We start from the raw sequence: 22,373 nt of genomic DNA, 5'->3' as shown, positions 1-22,373 counted from the left end.
ATTCCCAAATATTCTTTTTTTTTACATTTATGGTCCAAGAGTGGACATTCAATACATTGGGAACTAGCAAAAATAAAATATAAAAGAGGTTTTCCTTTATTTTTTATAGATTGATTACTTGTAATTGGACATGTTTAAGTTCAAAACTGCTGGTTATTACATTTATAATGTTATGCACAAGATATGTCTTGATTGAATCTTGTCCCAATCTGCTGCTTAAGCTCGAGAATATTCTTTAATGTGCTGAACTTTTAATACATCAGTTGGACGTCTAATGATCACACCAGAATGCTAGATTTGTATACAATGTAACCTTATTTTTCTTGATATGTTTCATAACCTCAATAAAAATATATAAATGAAAAAAGGGAGGATACAGGTAACACTCCCCAATAAAATTTCTGTTCCTTGTGTTGTTCACAATAGTGTTCTATGTAGTACTGATCGAAGGTTAAATATGACTACTGCGAGGACTTCCGGTGGGAGGAGTTGTGCAGATTACCTGCATGCCGGTGTGGTGAGAGGACGCCGACACCATCAGCTCCCAGCTCTCCGCCACTTACCTGGAAGCTTGCCCAGGTTTGGAGTGTGGCGCTCGGCAGGGGTTAGACCTGCGCGAGAGAGGGAAGTCCCCAGTAGCCGGTTACGGCTCCAACTGTACCGCAGTTGGTTATCTTTTATTCCTGCTTTCGGCAAGCTGCACTTGGAAAGGGGTGTAGGAGGAATACGCCGGCGACTATCAAGTGAGTCCTGTGGCCCGGCAACCTGTCGTTTCAGGGGTCAGAATCTAACTCCTTGGTGCTACGTTATACTGGGCTGGGGTGCCCAGAAGGAGAACTCCGGGGCATTGTTCCTGTGAGGCTGGTCCCTAAAACAGACTTAACCTGGAAGCTCAATGCCGCTGAAAAGACCCGTGTGCGGGTAAATCGATAGATGGCCGGAGCGAGGCTGGAGGTATACACATATATACATATATTAAGCACAGCATAAGCGACGGAGCATACACGGAGCTGCTTCACTATAAGGCTTGGTCCCGGTTTACCGGTCATTCCCCCCTGGTGGGGAGTTTAACAGCGTGGAAAAGGAGTAGTGGAGCAGTGCAGCTTCTGTGCAGATGCCATTGATCCGCGGTGTGCCGGCTATGTCCAGGTGAAAGTCGAGGCTGTGACACAGAAATCCGCAGCAGCCGAGTTTCGTCAAGTAGGCGGGCCGCCTTTATTCCCGGCTGTCTAGAGACTCTTCGCTGGAAAACAGGGTACCTTATGTGTTCTCTCTACCCTGGTTGATGTCTCCTTGTCATCTGGTTATTTACAAAAGTTCCGCAGTGCCTATACTCCCTATCTAGTGCTATAAGGCTGTTGTGTTCAGAGAGCCTGGCTTGTAGGAGTGACATTCCATCCCAGCCAGAGTGTTAATGCCTTGCTAAAATAAGTTGCATTTTCCGGTGATAATTGGCCCTGGACTAGTGTGTGTGGGAAATTTATGTTCGTTCTCTGCTTATTATAACTCTTTATGTGGGAGACTGCTTAAGCTAATTTCTTTTGCCTAGACAGCTACAGAGAGACAGATCCGGATGTCTATGGACCCACAACATTAATGTTATATGCATTTGATCAGTATTATGGCATATTTTGTGTTCTGCTTCAAAATTTTCTTTATTGGTAGATGTCATTGTAAAGCAACTGTTATATCTTTGAATGCTATTGCTTGACTTGGTGACAGTAAGTTACCTGGGTAATGAATGACTGTTGCACTGTCTTTTTCTGGAAAAAGTGCCTTCTTTATTTAAGCTATTGATTGGAGAGTGAAGTGTGTATAGTTCTTTATTGGCAGGCACACTCTTTTGATAGGAGGTTTATTCTTAACTTAGTTTAGTTCAGGGTTTCTACCTAAAGGTTGTTCTCTGGTTAGTTGTGTATGAAACTCATGGTTAATTAGTTCTAGGACACAAGAATTTATTAAAATCAGGCTTGGCTGTATTGGTGTAAGGGTAAAGTCGGTAGAAAGATTGCTCCCCTGATACAAGGTTGGTTTCTTGTTAAGTATTAAAGGCAGCTTCTGTAATTAAAATTATTTGAGGGCTCGGCCGGGCTGGTCAGAGTTTAATTTTTTGTGGCAGTTGTATTAACTCATTCATATAACATTTCCTTTGTAAAGGGGTCTTAATTTTTTTTTTTTGCTGGTCCCCTTCCTATTCACTTTGTATGCACGGACGCATACTCTTAAAAAGTATGGGCCCTATTTTCACTTAATCAAGGAGGGGCATGGGCCCCCCCTCAGATCTTGTACTGTGTGGCTTGTTTTCTTTCTTTTTTCCCCTCTCCTCACTTTTTCACAGTTTGTACCTTCAATCCCCCAGGGTTTCCTAGGGCTTTGTCTTTGTTGGCACAGGAGGGCCGGGTATTCTACCCTTACCTTTATTTTCACGTGTGTAATTTTCCTTTCACCCCACTTTGTGTTCTTTTTGGTCTAGTGCCATTTCACATAAAGTTATATGGATAAGTTCCTGCAAGGGAAATCTTCTCCCAAAATGCCGGTCAAAGCCAAGGATAAAAAAGCTAAAGCCGCTGAGCTTGGCTTAGACACTTCAGTAGAACCTGTGACCAGCGTGGTGGACTCTCACTCACTATTTTCGCAGCTGTCTGAATTATTTTCACCGCAATTTGACTTAATTAGAAAGGAGTTAGGATCTATTTCATCTGAGATCACTGCCCTGTCAGTTGAAGTAAGACAGTTTGCACACAGAATGCAAGAGGCAGAAAACAGGATTTCTGACCTGGAAGATCAAGTTAGCACACAGGAAAATATAATATCCCAACAGGATATTAAAATTACCAATCTTCAGGGTCGTCTTGACGACCTTGAGGACCGGGCGAGACGTAACAACATTCGAATTGTGGGTCTCCCGGAAGAAGCGGAGTTTGAAGATCTACTGAAGTTCGCTTCGGTCACGCTCCCGCAGAAACTTGGTGTCCCACAATCAATGTTACCGGTTGTAATTGAGAGAGCTCATAGAATTGGGGTTAAAAAAAATGTAGGTACAGGACACAGTAGGAGTAGGATGTGTATATGCAAAGTGTTGAATTTTCAAGATAAAATTGAAATGATGAAACTGTTTAAGAAACTGCATGAACCTCTAATGTTTGGGAACAGTAAAGTTTTACTGTTTCAGGATTTCTCTGTCGAAACCTCAACGAAGAGAAGGATAATGGCCCCCCTCTGTACCCAAATTATTGACAAAGGAATCAACGCGCGGATGGTTTATCCGGCCAAAATAATAGTTGAGTACAGGGGAGCTCGCCTAGTCTTTACTGAGCTGGGAGAGGTGAAAGAGTTTCTCAAAGACAAATGAGATCTAGTTCACTCCCTCTCACCTCAGATTATATAAGTTTGGTTCGGTACATTAAAATGTGTTGTGCTTTTGTTTCAGGTACTCTCTTATATGTTTTTTTTTAATTCCCCCACCCCTTTTCATTTTCTTTTCCTCTTTTTTTTTTTTTTTTTTTGTCCCTCCTGCTTTTCTCCCCCCCTCAGGATTTCTAGGGGTTTTTTTGTGTTGTAGTACATGGAATTGAAGTTAACGTCATGGAATGTGGGGGGGATCTCTTCACCCGCTAAACGCAAATTAATTGTAAAACTCCTAGCTAATCATAAACCCGACATTTCTTTCCTCCAGGAAACCCACCTAGTGGAACAGGAGGCTAAAAAACTTAAGATTAAATGGGTAGGTGAGGTGGTCTCCACTAACGCTGGAGCTAGGAAATGTGGGGTAGTGTTTCTCATAAATAAGAACCTAGACTATAGGATTACTCACACAGAAGTGGACCCAGAAGCCAGATTCATTATTTTGCACATCCATATAAATAGCATAAAATTTGTGCTCTGTAATATTTATGGCCCTAATAAATTTGATAGGAAATTTTGGGATAAGATTAAGGGGAAATTGTTTCCGTTGGTAAAAGAAAATTTAGTCATTGGAGGTGATTTCAACATGACTTTACACCCGGAATTGGATCGGCTGGTAGGCAGAAATTTTCTAGAGAATAGGAGAAGCGCAAAACTCTTCCAACGTTTCTGCCAGAAGTTACAGGTTCATGACATATGGCGCAGGCTGAATCCAGATTTGCAGAACTTTACATGCGAATCCAGAGCCCATAGAACGTTTTCACGTATAGATTTATTTTTAGTTGCAGAGTCTCTACCAGCGGTTAAAATGGAAGCTGAGATTGGTGAGATCTTGGTGTCGGACCACGCTATCATCTCTTTAGGTATTTCTTTCCAGGATAGGAGGGATATTTCATCTCCCAGATTTGTCTACCCGAGGTATCTCTATAACGATCCAAGATTTTTGTCCTGGTTATTAGTTAAGTGGAAGGAGTTCTGTGGGTTCAATTCGGGGCACCTGTATAAAATCGAGGTTTTTTGGGAAACGGCCAAGGCTGTGTTAAGGGGTGATATTAAGGGGTATATGATCACGAGGAACAGGAAAGCGCGGTGCAGGGATATTCAGCTGTCTAATCAAGTTAGAAATGCCTTTGAAAAATATTGCAGGGATCGTTCTAAGGTTAATTGGGACGTTTATGTAGATAGCAGGAGAGAAAGAGATGCCTTCCTGCATCAAAAACACCAGCAAGAGGAGACAAAAATTATTATGCGGTTTAGGGGTATTCATGGTAGCTCTGCTAAACACTTAGCCAGATTGGTTAAAGCTAGGAACAAGAAGAATCTTATCCCAGTAATACAGACAGAAAATGGTTGTACCTCGGATATTGATGAAATTTCCGGAACCTTTCTCCGATTTTATCAGCATTTATATTCTGAAGGGGAATATAGCCTGGATAATCAGTTGGAATTTTGGTCCTCTATTTCGGTTCCCAAAATCCAAAAAGAGGAATTAGAAGTGCTAAATGCACCAGTTACGGCGGAAGAAATAAGTAAAGCTATTGCACGTGCCAAACTTAACAAAGCGGCGGGTCCAGACGGATTTCCGTCTGAGTTTTATAAAAGTCTTTCTGATCAGGTTATACCCATTCTAGAGAGATTGTTTAATAATTATTATATATCAGATAACACTATTTCTTCTCTCTTCGCCGCGGCCAACATCTCCCTGATCTTAAAAAAAGGGAAAAATCCGGAGGATCCAGCCTCCTATAGGCCTATCTCTGTCCTCAATGCGGACTATAAAATCTTAGTGTCCATTATAGCCCAGAGACTAGTGTCATGTTTGGATAGGTTGATCCATGTCGATCAGGTGGGTTTTATGGCAAACCGTAGTTCCTCTAAAAATATAAGAAAACTAACAACCCTAGTGGACTATACATGGAATATAGAGCAACCGGAAGAGAAGCCGGAATTTAAGGACTTAGCGGTCCTTACATTAGATGCGGTCAAAGCATTTGACTGCATCTCCTGGAGACATCTTTTTGCGACTCTAACGAGATTTGGTTTTGGGGGTAGCTTTTTTAATTTTGTTGCCAAAATATATCAGAATCCGGTGTCTTATTTGCTAGTGAATGGCAGGACTTCCCCTGGCATTCGCTTGCAGAGAGGTACAAGGCAGGGATGTCCACTCTCGCCTCTCTTGTTTAATATTGTCCTAGAACCTCTGGCGATTAGATTGCGAGAGGTCCTGCCCGGAATCCCGTTAGGTGGGCAGAACTTGAAAATTCTCCTCTATGCTGACGATATTTTGCTATTTTTGAATAAAACATCAGTTATCATCCCGAGAATTGTTGACACGATAAAGCTTTTTAGTACATTTGCGGGTTATAAGATTAATATGGGGAAGAGCGACTTGATGTGGCTCGGGCGTCAGCACAGGGAGCGCCCCAATACACTATTTCGTAATGTCAATGCCATTAAATATCTTGGGCTAGAAATTAATAGAAACCCGAAACAGTGGTATCAGGCCAATTTTAGGACACTTTTTCAGAAAATTCAGGAGGATCTTAAGCTCTGGGCGGCTTTTCCCTTATCGCTATCAGCTTCGGCCAACCTAATCAAATCTATAATTTTCCCAAAAATTCTTTACTATTTGCAGAATTTACCTCTTATGATACTCAATAGGGATTTGAAGAATTTATCTTCTTGGTTTTCGAAGTTTCTTTGGAAATCGAAGAAACCTCGAATATCGATTAACAGGCTAACCCAGAAATATATAGAGGCAGGCGTAGCCCTGCCCAGTATTAAATTATACAATTGGGCAGCCCTGATTAAAATAGCATTGGATTGGATTGCTCAGTCCAACTTGGTTACTACATACGAGTTGGAATCGCATATGGTTAAACCATGGTCCCTAGTGGCGCTCTTGCATTGCCCGCTGAAGGCTTTACCGACGAAGGTATCCTCCCTTAGTTCAGTTAGGAATGTAGTGGTGATATGGCATAAATTTTGCAAACTGGCTAAAATAGACCCCGCTTTTTCGGACTTTCTGCCTATTAGAGGGAATCCCCTTTTTCGACCAGGAATAGATCATAAATGTTTTCAGGTCTGGATGGCTGGAGGGCTTGAATATGTGTATCAACTACTCGATAATGGTATGCAGATACTCCCGTGGGAGACCATCAGGGAGAAATTCTCTCTACCCAGTTCTAATCGATTTGCTTATTTTCAAATCCGTCATTTTCTTTGCGCTCAAAGTTGGTATGCGTCTAGAGGATGGGAGTGGCCCGAGATCAAGATCTGTATCAGAAAATTTATTGGAGGGGATGCATCAATCTCTCTTCTATATGATATTATGCTTTCCAAACAAGGTATAGGAGAGAAGGATAAATTGAGTCAATCCTGGCGATTCTATTTCCCAGCCCTAGAGTTTGAGTCAATATCCAAAAGCCTGGCAACAGTTGCCAGATTCCCGGTGGTAGAGAGTTGGAAAGAATCTCATTTAAAATTATTAAACAATTCGTATTATTCTCCGGCAACATTAACTAAATATTACCCTGGTAAACTATTTATATGTGAACACTGTTCGTATGTCCGGGCGGATATCTGTCATATGTTATGGACCTGCCCTAAAATTTTTCAACTATGGCAGAAGGTACAATATTGGTATAACAGAGTATTCGAAAGTACTATTTCCCTGTCCTTTAAGGAGGTAGTGTTACTATTTATGGAGGAGGGAAATAGTCTTACGCGGCGGGTCGTAAATACTATTGTAATGACGGTGAGATATAATATTTTCAAAAAATGGATGTCAAAGTCTCCCCCCTCTTTTCCTTCAGTGTTGAGAGATATCCAAGCTCATATCATTTTCGAATCTTTTCATTTGCAGCAGGTATCTGAAAAAAGAATTAGAGAATTTTTGGTAGGCTGGGCGCCGGTAATTAAAACCTACACTCCTAGTCTTCAGAAGCAGATCTTATTGCCATTTCTGTCCTCAGTGAGTTTTGCAGAGCTGGTTATACTGCAGGTATTTCCGGAGACATGGCTTAGGAATGCTCGCGATATAGATTAAGTGGGGTTTATAGATACTTTATAAGATATCGATTTACGGGGGGGGGGGGGCTCTTCCTTTTTTTTTCTCTTCTCTCTATCTCTTTTTCTTATTGCTTTTTGTGTTATAGGGTTGTTTTTGTTTTATGGTGTCTTAATGGTTGTTTATATGCTTATAAAATATTAGCCATTATGATGTTAGTTGATGTGGAGTTCTGGACATGGCCAAATTATAGGCCGAAAACTCTGTTTTACTCAATATTGTAAGTGCATTATTTACATTTTATTTGAAATATTTTTTCATTTGTTTCAAATCTTGACTGTCCTGCGTGACAGTAACCATGTTCAGAATTTGGTAATTTCCTTTGTGTTTTGAATGGCTAAGCTTAAATAAAGATTTAAAAAAAAAAAAAAAATATTGGCTCATATCATTTGTTCATGGGGATATGTTACTTCCAAAAACGGGGTAAAAATATTTGTCTACTAGCACAAAATAGGTTAAAGTGATTGTAAAGTTTAATGAATAAGTGTCCAGTAACTAAAAGTAATCTTAAAAACAGGGGAACTTTCATTCATTAAATGAATTCAATGACGCTTATTTTTTAAAATACTTACCTTTGCGTTATAGTAAACATAACGCCCATCCTCCGCCCTGCAGCTCCTGTTTTCATTAGCATATCAATGACGATCCGGCTTCCTCCAATTGTTGCGTGCCACACAAGCTGGGCGCCAAAGGAGGCATACAAAGATTGGAGGAAGCCGGATTCGTCATTGATCTGCTAAAGAAAGCAGGAGCTGCGGGCAGAGGCTCAACATTATGTTTACCATAACGCAAAGGTAAGTATTTTAGAAACTAAGCGTAATTGTAAAGTTTAATGAATGAAAGTGCCCCTGTTTTTAAAGTGAAAGTAAATCCTAGCGTTTTTGAAATGCTAGGATTGTCTATTGAAACAAATTAAGGGGTCTTTCATTCATGAAGCTCCTTTATTTGTTTCAAGTGATCGCCCCAGAAGCAGAACTTTTTTTCACTTTCTGCGATGAGATTTTTTGTAGTAAAAAATTTTCTGCAGGTCATTTTGAAATAAAATTCAGTTTTAAATTGTGTGTGTGCATGTGTGTGTATATATGTATATATATATATATATATATATATATCCCCCCTTGCATATCAATATCACCCTGGTCTCTTCATGGATACCCCCCCCTGCATATCAATATCACCCTGGTCTCTTCATGGATACCCCCCCCCCCTGCATATCAATATCACCCTGGTCTCTTCATGGATACCCCCCCCCTGCATATCAATATCACCCTGGTCTCTTCATGGATACCCCCCCCCCCCCCCGCATATCAATATCACCCTGGTCTCTTCATGGATAACCCCCCCTGCATATCAATATCACCCTGGTCACTTCATGGATACCCCCACCTGCATATCAATATCACCCTGGTCCCTTTATGCATACCCCATGCAATATATTATATAAATATACTTTCACTTCACATACACCATCAGTGAGCGCAAATAGAAACCACTGGCAGTGAAATGATTATCTTGGATCAGTACAAGGTTTCATTCAGCAGGGCTTTGTTGTAGAGGCTGGGCAGCCTGCAGATGGGTATGTGGGGGCTGGGATGAAGGAGATCTCTGCTACAGCATCACAAGATGAAGATTTTGTTTGCCTGCTCTAGAGCATCATAACTCAAATTGCTTAATTATTAAATATTAAATCTGCATATCCCCAATGGAGACATTTACTGTGCAAAATAAAAAAAATAAAAAAAAAGAAGTATGAGCTGCTTTGCAAAAAACCTCAGACAAATGATAAAAATATTATCTGTACTCAAGTGTCAGAGATTAACTGGAATTGCTCACAGCCTAGTTATGCAGAATATGGCCTTTTCCATCTGCCACTTTGTTTCACATAAAAAAAAAACAAACACATCACCAGTTAAATGTTCTTCTCATTATCACCTTGCCTGCAGTACCATATTGTGGCAACTGAAGCCAGCTTTAGGGCTGCCGGTAAGGAGGGATCTGTCTGGGGAAATGGATTCAGGGGGCCCCAGCATCCTCAGACCAGAGGGATCTCCTCCGGACTTGTGAACGCAGCGCAAAGACAAGACAGGCTCCTAAACTTCCCAACAAATACAGCAGATGAGGGAACTGAGCACTCTCTGTCCCTCCTACAGTGCCGGAGAGAGGAGGAGAGCAGGGAGTGTTAGAGGATTCGGAATAACATTTATTTACAGCATACTCTTTACTGAGAGGACAGTCTGAGGCAGGCACGCACGTAGTTAATAGAATAATATGTGTTAAGAGGCTCAGGCTGGGGATGAAAGGGAGGCACTTCTCAGTGTCACAACTCACATGTACTGCGTGCTTTCAAAACAGACTTCGGAACGGCAGTATTACAAAATGACATTCTTGAAAAACAGAATTTTTTGCCGTTCCGAAGTCTGTTTTGAAAGCACGCAGTACATGTGAGTTGTGACACTGAGAAGTGCCTCCCTTTCATCCCCAGCCTGAGCCTCTTAACACATATTATTCTATTAACTACGTGCGTGCCTGCCCCAGACTGTCCTCTCAGTAAAGAGTATGCTGTAAATAAATGTTATTCCGAATCCTCTAACACTCCCTGCTCTCCTCCTCTCTCCGGCACTGTAGGAGGGACAGAGAGTGCTCAGTTCCCTCATCTGCTGTATTTGTTGGGAAGTTAAGGAGCCTGTCTTGTCTTTGCGCTGCGTTCACAAGTCCGGAGGGGATCCCTCTGGTCTGAGGATGCTGGGGCCCCCTGAATCCATTTCCCCCGACAGATCCCTCCTTACCAGCAGCCCTAAAGCTGGCTTCAGTTGCCACAAGATGGTACTGCAGGCTGTGAGCCTCTTAACATATTATTAACTACGTGCCTACCTGCCCCAGTGCCCATTCAGTAAAAACACAATTCAATAAGCACCTACACGATAATAGGGAAAGGAGTTTCAAATGGCTGCACTAATAAAAAAGCTTCTACACTTACCAGTTACCTCGCAGTCGCAGACAGTCACAGAGTTCTGGCGGGTTAAAGTAACATTAATCTTGCCTCTAAAATGTATCAATTTCAGGAGCAGAGCAGCCATTAGCCAATAATTTCAAAATACTGCACTAAAAATGTACCGGTTGTCATTTTGAAAGCATTGCACTGGACAGAAAAAAAAAATCCTGTTGAAGAAAATTCTATGCTTAACGGACCTGGCTGTTCTTTTTCTGCAGACAGGCTCCAGTTTCTGCGATAAGATCGCAGATCGCACTATGTTCTGCCTTGGGGGTGATCGCTGTTCTTAGCTGCTCAGGCAGCCCACGGTAGATCTCTGTTTGGCTTGAGAGGTGACGTTTTCACCTCTTAGCCAATAGTCGTGCAGTAAATCCGGCTTGGCGCCCTTGAGAGACGGATTTATCGCACGGCTATTGGCTAAGAGGTGAAAACATCACCTCTTAGCAAAAAAAAAATGTTTCCCCATGGGCTGCTGTAGCAGCTAAGAACGGCGATTGATTGAAACAAATAAATGAGCTTTCTACATGATGTATCTTATACTTCAGGAAGTCCCCTTTATTTGTTTCAATAGTCAATCCTAGCATTTCAAAAACGCTAGGATTGACTTTCACTTTAATTAAAGGGGCAGTAAACTTACAAACTAATGTTATATAATTCTGCACATAGTGCAGAATTATAAAACATTAGCTTAGTGGCAGAATTATACATTAAAGGATTGCAGAGAATTTTTATTCAAAAGTTCATTTTTCCAGAACGCCACTCCTTTCTCTACTGAGCGGGTCTGGTTTTTCCTCAGCGCATCGCGGCAACACTGTCTAGTCACAGCGTGCCCGATCGCGCCATTAAACTGAATGCAGCTCGCTCACGCTCTGGTCTAGTAGCAGGAGCGAGCTAAAGTTTAATGGTGCGGGGCAAGCTGTGACTAGACAGTGTTTCCGCGATGCACTGAGGAAAAACCAGACCGCTCAGTAGAACAAAGAATGGCGTTCTGGAAAAATGACCTTTAAAATAAAAATCCTCTGCAAACCTTTAATGTATACATCGGTCACTAAGCTGTCATTGCCGTTACTGATGTGTATATAAATAAAGTGACCTTTACAAATTTTTGCCACTAAATCAGAGTTGTGTGTTTATTGGGAAAAGGAAGGGCGTGTTCGTGTCAAAGAGAAGGTTGGCTATAAGAAAATATAGTCTTACGAAGGGAACATTTGGCCCTAAGCCAAATTCTGCACATAATCAGTTTGTAAGTTTACTGCCCCTTTAAGATTACTTTTAGTTACTGGGCAATTATTCATTAAACTTTACAATCACTTTAAATTATTGGTTTGTGTAAATTACTTACATAAATTAAAGGGTTAAACTATTGCTCTATTTATTATTATCATCTAAAGATGTTAAAACAAGTACCTTGTAATGACTAAGCAAAGCGGTAAAATCATATAGTTGCCAAGAGGTTACACGTTGCAGCTGGGTTACGGGGAAAAAAGTACGCCTGCAGTGGACACTTAATGAAAAAGATTTATAATCATTGATTTTTTATAACTTACCCAAAATATGTCAATACAGTTAACTGTGTTGGCTACATGTATTAGACATTATGCCTCATTATTTTTTTTCGCTGTGGGAATTCCTGGCAGATTGATTTATTTTTTTGCGTTCTAAAACTACTGACATATCAACCTTAAAATTGCTTCACCCCTTTTACAACCCCGAACGGATATAAAATAACAGATTGTGAAAATATAAAATGTTATTTTCAAAAGTTACGCGCCTTTTCTCCTCACAACTGTTTCTCTGTCAAACGAAAGCCAACAGAAAGCAAATTAGATACAAAGGCCCCGCCCCAAACTGCTTTCCAGTCAACCACTCTGCAAGCGCCGTCTTGCTTTTTGAAAGGTATGATTGGCTGGGTTATGTCAATGGCAAAACGATTATTCATTCTTCGTGTGCTAATTGGTGGATTTTAGGATAAGAGCGCGCGGAAACACGTTTAAGATTTGTCATCTTTGTGAGCTACATATACTCCCGCCAGTTGTTAGGTTTCTCAATAGGTCACTTTGCGTTTGTTGGTTAGTGCCGGTTTATCTTGAGAACGCTGCCTTGGTTGTTTACTCCACTGTATTTGTTATCATGAATTGTCTCAACGTGCCTGATATTATGCCAAGCTCTCCAAGCAAATCCCGTGGCCAGATCCAGGTGAATAACTATTTTTATATATGTTCAGTCTGTTATTAGCTTTCTAAGCCAAAGCTGCATGTTTTGGTTGGTAGACTGTTTAAACTCTGTAGGAGCTCATTAAGAACGGTACTATATCAAATTGTCTTTAAAAAGGAAAACAAACGTATATACCTTTAATTAAAAAATACCAACCATCACCTGAGCCTTCAGCAAGTCGTAATCATTGTGCAGGTGTTGTGCGTATTTCATAAGTGTTCCATTTTATGATTCCAAAGCATTAGTTTTAAAATTTAAAACCACCAATATTTAGGACTTGATCACCTGCATTTAACGGTGGGGGTTGGCAAGTGGACTATTGAAATGGGAATTTCTCCTCTTTCAAAAAGGAAAAAAGCATGTCACTTTGTTTTATCCCACATTTATATAAAAAAAAAATATTGAGGTACAAATACCTCTGTAAATTGTGCTCCACTTCAACCAGAGGCTCAAATTATTTTAGTTTTTCTCCTGGCTTTTACTCCTTTCCCTCGCTCAAGAGACAAAACGTGATTTGTAAAAGCAGTCAGGATACCAAGTGGTTTAGGTACATGTGTTGTGTAGGTAGTAGGGAAAAATATGAATGTATCATGCGATTGTTAGTATTATATAAATCCTGCACACCCATGCATTTTTCTTCTTGCATTACATGTTCCTTTACATTTCCACTTTTCTCTAATTAAAAGTATACATATTTGCTTGACATTTTCCTTAAGTGCTATCATGCACATGAGGGATTATGTACAAGAATAGCACATTCGTTCTAATTTTTCTCTACTGAGCTATTATATAGCATTAAACTTTCAAATTTACTCATATTATAAATTTTTCTTCATTCTCTTGCTATCCTCATTTAAAAAGCAGGAATGTAACATTTTTGGAGGCCAAGTGTTCTGCCAGATTAGCAAACTTGTTAGATCAGCTAATGGAAGTCCATGAATACTCCCCACACATGCTCCACCGGGTCAGAAATTGCAATCTACAGGTCAGATTGTTGGATACTAACTCAGGTTGAAGTTTTGTGAGGATTGTTTCTCCATCTTTAAAACTGTAAGGTATTAAAAGTGTAGCAATTTACATTTTGGATGTAAAGTGTGCAGTTTTTGTAGGTTCTGGGGATGTATGTGTATATATTCTATATGTCAAGTTTGTGGATATAGCTGTTGTAGAATTGCTCCATTTAATAGGAATAAGTGTCTTTATTTACTTAAGGCAGTTACAATAGTTGCTTCTGAATGATGTATATTGCAAGTGGTGCAGTGTAGTTGAATGATACGGGATCACAAGCCATATATATCGCTATAGTGGAAAGCAATCTTATGCTGTACATAAGGAGATTCAATTAGAACTGCTGCAGAAAAAGATTGTCTTATCTAAACATTTTATTGTCCATGGCCCCAATATGGTTCCCAGTCATATGTTCGACCAAAAAAAAAATTTAACCAGCTATATTGATTCATTTACAGAATTCACGCATAATTAAGAATTCTGTTGTACGCATAACAGAGGGAAGACAATTTAGGTAGAATAAAGTTTTGGTGGAGAACAATCTACAGAAAGTTTAATATGATGATCTATTTTCTTGCATCTGATTTTATTTGCCATTTTTGCATACTTCTAGTGAAGTGTAGCAATATACATTTTGGACGTAATCACTTTATGTGATCAAAACAATGAGATGTATCAATCCTAAATTGCTTGAACCTCCTCTAGTCTGTAAATTAAGTGAATACAACAAAAGGCAGTATTGGAGAGTGCTAAAAAAAGACAAACTGGATTTAGAGCAGAATGAGATGTGAATACAGAAAGAATGTTTATATCATGACAGATGAATAGTCAGGTGCTTAAACAGAGTGAATATGGTTAAAAGCAATTTTACTGTGATTATATGTGAAGTAATCAAATAAGCATTTGAAAAGCATAATAAAACTGATCTCAAACATTGGTATACAATAGAAATGGTACCGGTTTAAAAAGGATCGCACTGCAGTGGATATAAATTAAGATCTTGTGACGTGCGAAAAGGGGGTGATCCGCAGTGTTAAACTTGTGGCTGTGATAATTCTCATGTGGGGGCTATACAAACCAAACAGGTTTGACAGCCTTGACGTTTCCTTATGTGCTCAAGTCACTTGACTCTTATCTGTTGTATGTTTGGCCGGATATCCTCTATCTCCTCAATGGCTATAAAGATCTTTTGACAGAGCAATGTCTGTCGTAGTGACAGATGTCACCAAGCAATCTGGGAAAAACCTGTTTATATGGCTATAATACGGGAACTCTTGTGATGGTAAAAACAGTGACTCCGATCTGCTCCACAGCAGATTACTCACAATTTGTCATCCAATGGGGTCGCTCTGCCAATCTGAGGATTACTGTGATTTCAAATTATCAGGTCCACAGCGCTATACTCCCCACTAAGTGGCTTCCTATTCGCTCTGCTGATATGTAGAATACTGTGAGAACAATCTACATGTTTCGGCCTGGATGGCCTTTATCAAGATGAAGTAATCACCTTCCAATTTTCAAGATGGCGATGCAATACTAAAAAAAAAACTCCGACCTGTGTTAGTGTCCAAGAATCTGACGGGTAGATTGTAATTTCTGATGTGCTGTGAGTATTTGCGGTCAGATGACAAACCACTTCCTTTAGCTGATCTGACAGAATATCGGCCCATTTTAGGTTCAGCGCCCTGGATAGTGATTACTTATTGGTGGCTACATTTAGCCACCAATAAACAAGTGTAACCCTGTTTCTGAATGAAAAATGGGCTGTCTCCTAAGCTTTATATTCCTGCTTTTTAAATAGATAGCAAGAGAACAAAGAAATTGTTAATGAGAGTAAATTAGACAGTAACTTCAAATTGCATGCTCTATCTGAATCATTATATAAATAAAATTGGGTTTAGTATCCTTTTTAAATTAGAGAATAATTTTCTTTGGTTTGGTTATGAAATTATACGAAGACACAATTACACTCTACAGATCTCTAACTGCTTAGGTACTGCTAGTGCATTCCCAATACTAAAATTTGCCTGCCTGCTGCCAATCATTCCTAAATATTCACAACTGCTAGCATAGCTCAGCTGTCGGCACTGCACTAGCTTTTTTAAATGAATGTGAATGGAGTTAGCACACAAAGAGCAGCTTTAGGGTGGCTGGTGGGGCCAGTATCTCCTCTGGCAAGCCCCCCTATGTGCCAGGCCTTCGATCCAAGACCTATTTGCCCGACAGCTCAGTCCTCTCCTAATTTTAATGCTTTCTGCCCCTTTAACTTTTTCACATTTATTTTTAGGTTTTTTTCTTAATCAAATAGTCATTTTAAAACTTACAGCTGCTGCATAGTATTAGGGAATGCCTTTTTTTTTTTTTTTTGTTCATGCACCAATGTAGATAGACACATGCAGTCATACTCCTACACATGCAGGCGCAAATGTGTGTGTTATATATATATATATATATATATATATATATATATATATATATATATATATATATATATATATATATATATATATATATATATATATATATATATATATATATATATATATATATATATATATATATTCTCTATATCCTCTTTCCATAAGAGGAGTCAATAAGTGTCCATGACATGTGGGATATATTTCCTGCCACTAGGAGGTCAAGAACATTCACAAGTGCTTAATCCCTCCCACCTCCTCTTCCCCAATCAGTTTGTTCTTGGCCTCTGAAAAGAGGTGTAGAGAAGTGCACTGCAAGCAAGATTATATTTTCTATCTAATCATTTTATTGGGAGCTCAGACCTGACTTGAGACCCAGTACCCCTCTTACATCTTTACTCAGGGAAGACTTAAGGATAATGTCTCCATGATTCTGAGTAGAGCATGGGCAAAGGAGTACTCTTAAGGGTAAATCTCTTAGGCATCACAGGGACCCTGTCTTAGCTTTCACCCGAGGGATTGCTGGTTTATCTGCAAGTATCCTCTGCAAAATATTTACTTGCACTGGATGGTCTTTCCTGCATCAGCATTCTGTGAGGTAGGCCTCAGCAAGCTGGTACGATACAATGGAGGGGTGCTGCAGTCCACATAAGTGATTTAGACACTAAAAACAGTCCAGGAACTATCCCTAGTACTCTCCATGTATAGGTACTACATAGTTGGGGGTTCGTAGCCTTTACACATAGCGCTTTACCTATGTCTTAACACTAAAAATCACAAGCTGACCTCAGCATTCCTTGCCCTCCAGGCTGCTTTAAGACATTCAGTGGCCCAATGTATGGAGGTGATTGGACTCATGGTGTCTTGTATGGACAGTATTCCCTTTGCCAGATTCAGTCTCAGACCTCAACAACTATGTATGCTGAGACAATGAAACAGCGATCATTTGGACCTGTCCTAACTTGGTGGCTTTGTCAAGATCACCTGTCTCGAGGCACGATTGTGACTACAGACGCCAACCTTTTGGGCTAGGAAGCAGTCTGGGGTGCCAAGAAGGCACAAGGTTTGTGGACTCAGGAGTCCACTCTTCCAATCAATATTTTGGAATTGCAGGCTATCTTCAATAAGCTGAAGGCTTGGCCCAATCTGAGTGTCCCAGTTTATCTGATTCCAATCAGTTATTAATTTGTAGAGCGCTAACAATATAACCACGGTCACCTACATCATACCATCAAGGAGGAACGAGGAGTTCCTTAGCGATGAGGGAGGTGTCCCAAATCTTAGAATGGATAGAAGCTCACAATTGTATGCTGTCAATGATCCATATTGCGGGGGAATGGTCACTCCTCCCTTATGTGTTTGCAGCAGATGGAGGATTCCGGAGACAGATCTCATGGCCTCTCGTCTCAATGCCAAACTGCCCAGGTACGGGTCGAGATTGAGGGACCCTCAAGCAGAGTTAACCCCTTAGTGACCAGACCACTTTTCAATTTTCTGACTGTTTGGGACCAGAGCTATTTTTAAATTTCTGCGGTGTTTGTGTTTAGCGTTAATTTTCCTCTTAATCATTTACTGTACCCACACATTTATATACCATTTTTTCCTGCCATTAAATAGACTTTTTTCATCATATCTAATAATTTACTATATAAAATCCACTTTCTTTCTAACCTTGACCCCCAAAATCTGTTGCACATCTACATCCACCAAAAAACACCCATGCTAAATAGTTTCTAAATTTTGTCCTGAGTTTAGAAATACCCAATTTTTACATGTTCTTTGCTTTTTTTTGCAAGTTATAGGGCACTAAATACAAGTAGCACTTTGCTATTTCCAAACTTTTTTTTTTCTTCAAAATTAGCGATAGTTATGTTGTAACACTGATATCTGTCCGGAATCCCTGAATATCCCTTGACGTATGTGTATTCTAGGCCCATTTTGGTATAATTCATGCCACCATTTCACCGCCAACTGCGATCAAATAATTAAAAAAATTGTTCACTTTTTCACAACTTTAGGTTTCTCACTGAAATGATTTACAAACAGCTTGTGAAATATATATGGCACAAATGGTTGTAAATGTTTCTCTGTGATCCCTTTGTTCAGAAATATATGGCTTTGGCATTGTTTTTTGGTAATTAGAAGGCAGCTAAATGTCGCTGATCACCGCACATTATGCCCAGCAGTGAAGGGGTTAATTAGGGAGCTTGTAGGGTTAATTTTAGCTTTAATGTAGACAACCCAAAGTATTAATCTAGGCCCATTTTGGTATATTTCATGCCATTTTGCATTTTTAGGTTTCTCACTGAAATTATTTAGTTCTTGGCTCTCTTCCCTCCCCCACCTCACAATTGTCACCGCCATCTTAAGTACTGGCAGAAGGTCTGCCAGTACTAACATAAAAGGCATTTATATACTTTTTTATATTCATACTGCAGTGATGGATTCCCCCTTAGCCCCCAACCTTCCTGATTCTCCCCCCCCCCCCATACATCTCTCTAACCCTCTACTTGTTTGCCACCATCTTGGGTACTGGCAGCTTTCTGCCAGTACCAAATATGCCCCAAATAATTTATTTTTCTTTATTAAAAAAAAATAAAAAATTATGTAGTGTAGCTGCCCTCCCAGATCCCTTGCAAAACCATGTATTCCCCCTCTGTCCCTCCTTCCCATACATTGCAATCAGGTAAATGTGACGCACTCCCGCAGCACCGCGCAAACTGATCCCGGACCATCAATGGGGCGCCCACCCACCTCCCTGCTACAGCTCCCACCCACCAACGATCAGCAACATCGATGGCCGATGCAGAGTGGCCCTCCCTGCATCGGTGGGTAAAAAAGGGGATTGCAGTGATGCCTCAGTCGAGCTTCAAACGCCAGAGGACATGCTAGGCACGTCTTTGGTGGCTTAAGGGTAGTTTTTTGTAGGACGTACCTGGCACGTCCTTGGTCGCAAAGGGGTTAAACTCAATTTTTCTGAATTTCATTCAGATAGAGCATGCAACTTTCTAATTTACTCCTATTATGAATTTTTCTTCGTTCTCTTGCTATCTTTTGTTGAAACAGGCATCTAAGCTAAGGAGCCAGCCAATTTTTGGTTCAGACCCGGGACAGCACTTTGGTGGGTGAATTTATTCACCAATCAGCTATAACATTCCAGGTTGTGAACCAAAAATGGGCCGGCATCTAAACTTGCATTCTTGCTTTTCAAAGAACGATACCAAGAGAATGAAGAAAATTTGATAATAGGCATAAATTAGAAATTTGTTTAAAGGGACAGTCAACACCAGAATTTGTTATTTAAAAAGAAAGATAATCCCTTTATTACCCATTCCCCAGTTTTGCATAACCACACAGTTATAATAATACACATTTTACCTCCTGTAATTATCTTGTATCTAAACTTCTGCTGACTGCCCCCTTATTTCAGTTCTTTTGACAGACATGCAGTTTAGCCAATCAGTGCTCAGTCCTAGGTCATTTTATGTGCATGAGCTCAATGTTATCTATATGAAACATGTGAACTAATGCCCTCTAGTGGTCAAAATGTATTCAGATTAGAGGCAGTCTTCAAGGTCTAAGAAATTAGCATATGAACCTCTTAGTTTTAGCTTTCAACTAAGAATACCAAGATAACAAAGCAAAATTGGTGATAAAAGTAAATTGGGAAGTTGTTTAAAATTGCATGCCCTATTTAAAACAGACTTTTTGTTGGTTTTTTTTTTTTTTTTGGACTTGACTGTCCCTTGTTGCATGTCCTCTTCTCCCGTGGAGGCTACCTTGTCACAGGGACCTGTTAATACAGGGTCCCTTCCTACATCAAAATCTAGATTCTCGGAGGCTGAATGCGTGGCGATTGAACGCTTACTCCTAGCCAGGAGAGGATTCTCTGAGGGTGTCGGACACTTTGATTTAAACTCTTAAGACGGTTACTCTGTGCATCTACCATAAGGTATGAAGATCTTACCTGTACTGGTGTGAGGAGCGTGGTTTTTCTTGGCATAACGTAAAGGTTACCAGAATTTTTATCTTCTCCAGGAAGGTTTGGAGAAGGGTTTATATGCCAGTAACTTATCTTGGAAAGTTTTGTTTCTATTAGCCATTGCCTCTGCCCGCAGAGTCTCTACGATCTCTACTTTTTCAGTGTGACCCACCTCACTTTGTTTTTCATGCCGATAAGGCGGTTTTACTTACTAGGTTAGGTTTCCTTCCTAAGGTGGTGTTAGATCGTAACGTCAAGCAAGAGATTGTTGTTCCTTCCTTGTGTCCCAATGCTTCAGCGAAGGAACGTTTGCTTCACAATCTGGATGTGGTTAAGCGTTTGGCTGTGTGGTGTCTTTGCCTCCTTCTGGTGGCCAGGTGTTGTATTTCCCAACAGTAAGGAATGAAGTCATGGACTCTCCCTGCCAGGAAAGAAAGGAATTTATCTGGTAAGCATAAAAAAGGGCCTAATAAGGAAACTTAAAATGAGCAATAGTGATTGGGGTTTTTGTTTGTTTGTTTTTTTTTCTCTTACATTGCCTACAAAATGCCTAAACCAATATAGTGTAAACTGCATGTATTTCGATGGTGCCTCAAAGTGTGAAGTTTAACTTTTTTTTTTTTTTTTTTTTTTTTGTATTACAGGTGATATTTGGCCCAATGTTTTCTGGAAAGAGGTGAGATGTATGTGTGCGTCGTCGCGCCCCCCCATACTTAATTTGATTGTGGCTGGGTCCTGTGCTTTATACCTAAAGTTGTGGTGGTTTTGTTTTTTTGTGTGTAAATGGAGCAATGTTAACCGTTCTCTTCATATCTGCATATTTTGTTTTATAGCACAGAGCTCATGCGCCGAGTCAGAAGATTTCAGATTGCCCAGTACAAATGCCTGGTAATAAAATATGCTAAGGACACACGTTACAGCAAAGAGTGTCTTGCAACACATGACCAGTAAGTAGCCTTTTTGGGGCACTTTCATCCCCAGTGTTCTCCCCAGTAAATGTTGTTAGCCGGGTGGCATTATGAAGTACCCGGATGGGGGCATATTGTGTGTGTGTGTATTCCCAAGGCAGAAAATAGTGATCTGAGATGTCCTCGCAGAAAATGCAGCATGTCTGCAGAAAGAACCGGAAACATACAGGAACTGTTAGCGCTTTAACTTTGCAGCACTGCTTCACATTAGGCTGTTCTTTTCAAACGGAGCTGTGCTCTGGCTGCAGTGCATTGATTGTTGACTGGCTCTCGGGGATTATTGTCAAACCCGCCCCCCTAGCCTTTCCCAGTCTGTAGGGCTGTTTTTTTTTTTTTTTTTCTGAATGGAAGACGTTCGTATGAGCAATGCACCTTTTTTAATACTACACTTTTATGTTAGAGGAAGAGAAAAGGAAACCAATTTATTCAAGATACATTTTACAATTTTTTTTTTTTATTTTTTTTTTTGTCTGCAGCTAATTTACAATGCAATTTTTAAATACTACGATATATTCTAAAACTTTAAAAATGGCTTTATTCTCCAGTTAACAAACACATTGCAATTGTTCTGGTGCTTTAGTATAACTGCTTAATTTAAAATGGAATTTTATTTAAAAATGACCTGCAGAAACATTTCACTAAAAAAAAATACTCATCGCAGAAAGTGAAAAAAATTGGTCTGTGTATAGGGAACAGTTGGTGATGGTATACAGGAAGTTCTTGGTTGCATACTAATGGAGTGTATAAATGTAGAAGATGCAGAGCATGTGGCTATATCAAAGTAACTAAAACCTGTAAGTCATATACTACTGGTTTAGAATACGATATTAAAGGCTGTATAAAATGTTCTACTGACCATGTAATCTATTTAGTTGAATGCACAGAGCATAAAAAACAGTATATTGGAATGACAACAAGCGATGTAAGAACTCTAATTCGAGAGCACATCTCATATATAGAGAATGATGTATCTTGCTCTGCTCTTGCATCCCACTTTATAGAGGAACACAACCAAGATCTAAGCACTTTCAGCTGGTCAGCCATTGAACATATTCAAAAGTCACACAGAGGTGGTGACAGGCTGAATGCTCTAAAAAAGCAAGAGGCATACTGGATATTTATCTTTAAGACACTAGTCCCAGAGGGGTTTAACTCCTAACATGATATCATCAACGGCTATCTGTGAAAGAAAACTGTTACAATAAAGTCAGTTTTGGAAAGTATTGGATGGATCCGCTTTTTTCTTTTCTACTTAGTGATGGTATACTCTGGTTTATATTGTGTAAATATGATCGTTGAGATTTAAAATCTGTATTCA

The 22,373-nt window shown here is 39.9% G+C and overlaps 1 protein-coding gene across 1 annotated transcript in view; it reads left to right on the top strand.

Annotated features, from left to right (window-relative positions):
- Nucleotides 1-12,484: 12,484 nt before the first annotated feature.
- Nucleotides 12,485-22,373, top strand: part of LOC128643795 (thymidine kinase, cytosolic) — a 60,026-nt gene continuing 50,137 nt past the window's right edge. Inside the window, exons 1-3 of the mRNA XM_053696618.1 lie at nt 12,485-12,662; nt 20,732-20,763; nt 20,921-21,034. Coding sequence (XP_053552593.1) covers nt 12,597-12,662; nt 20,732-20,763; nt 20,921-21,034 — 212 coding nt within the window. The 5' untranslated portion in view covers nt 12,485-12,596. The remainder of the gene's footprint in view (nt 12,663-20,731; nt 20,764-20,920; nt 21,035-22,373) is intronic.

The sequence above is a fragment of the Bombina bombina genome, unplaced genomic scaffold (assembly GCF_027579735.1).
Source record: "Bombina bombina isolate aBomBom1 unplaced genomic scaffold, aBomBom1.pri scaffold_518, whole genome shotgun sequence".
Classification (NCBI taxonomy): domain Eukaryota; kingdom Metazoa; phylum Chordata; class Amphibia; order Anura; family Bombinatoridae; genus Bombina; species Bombina bombina.
This window is presented reverse-complemented; position numbering and strand designations above follow the sequence as displayed.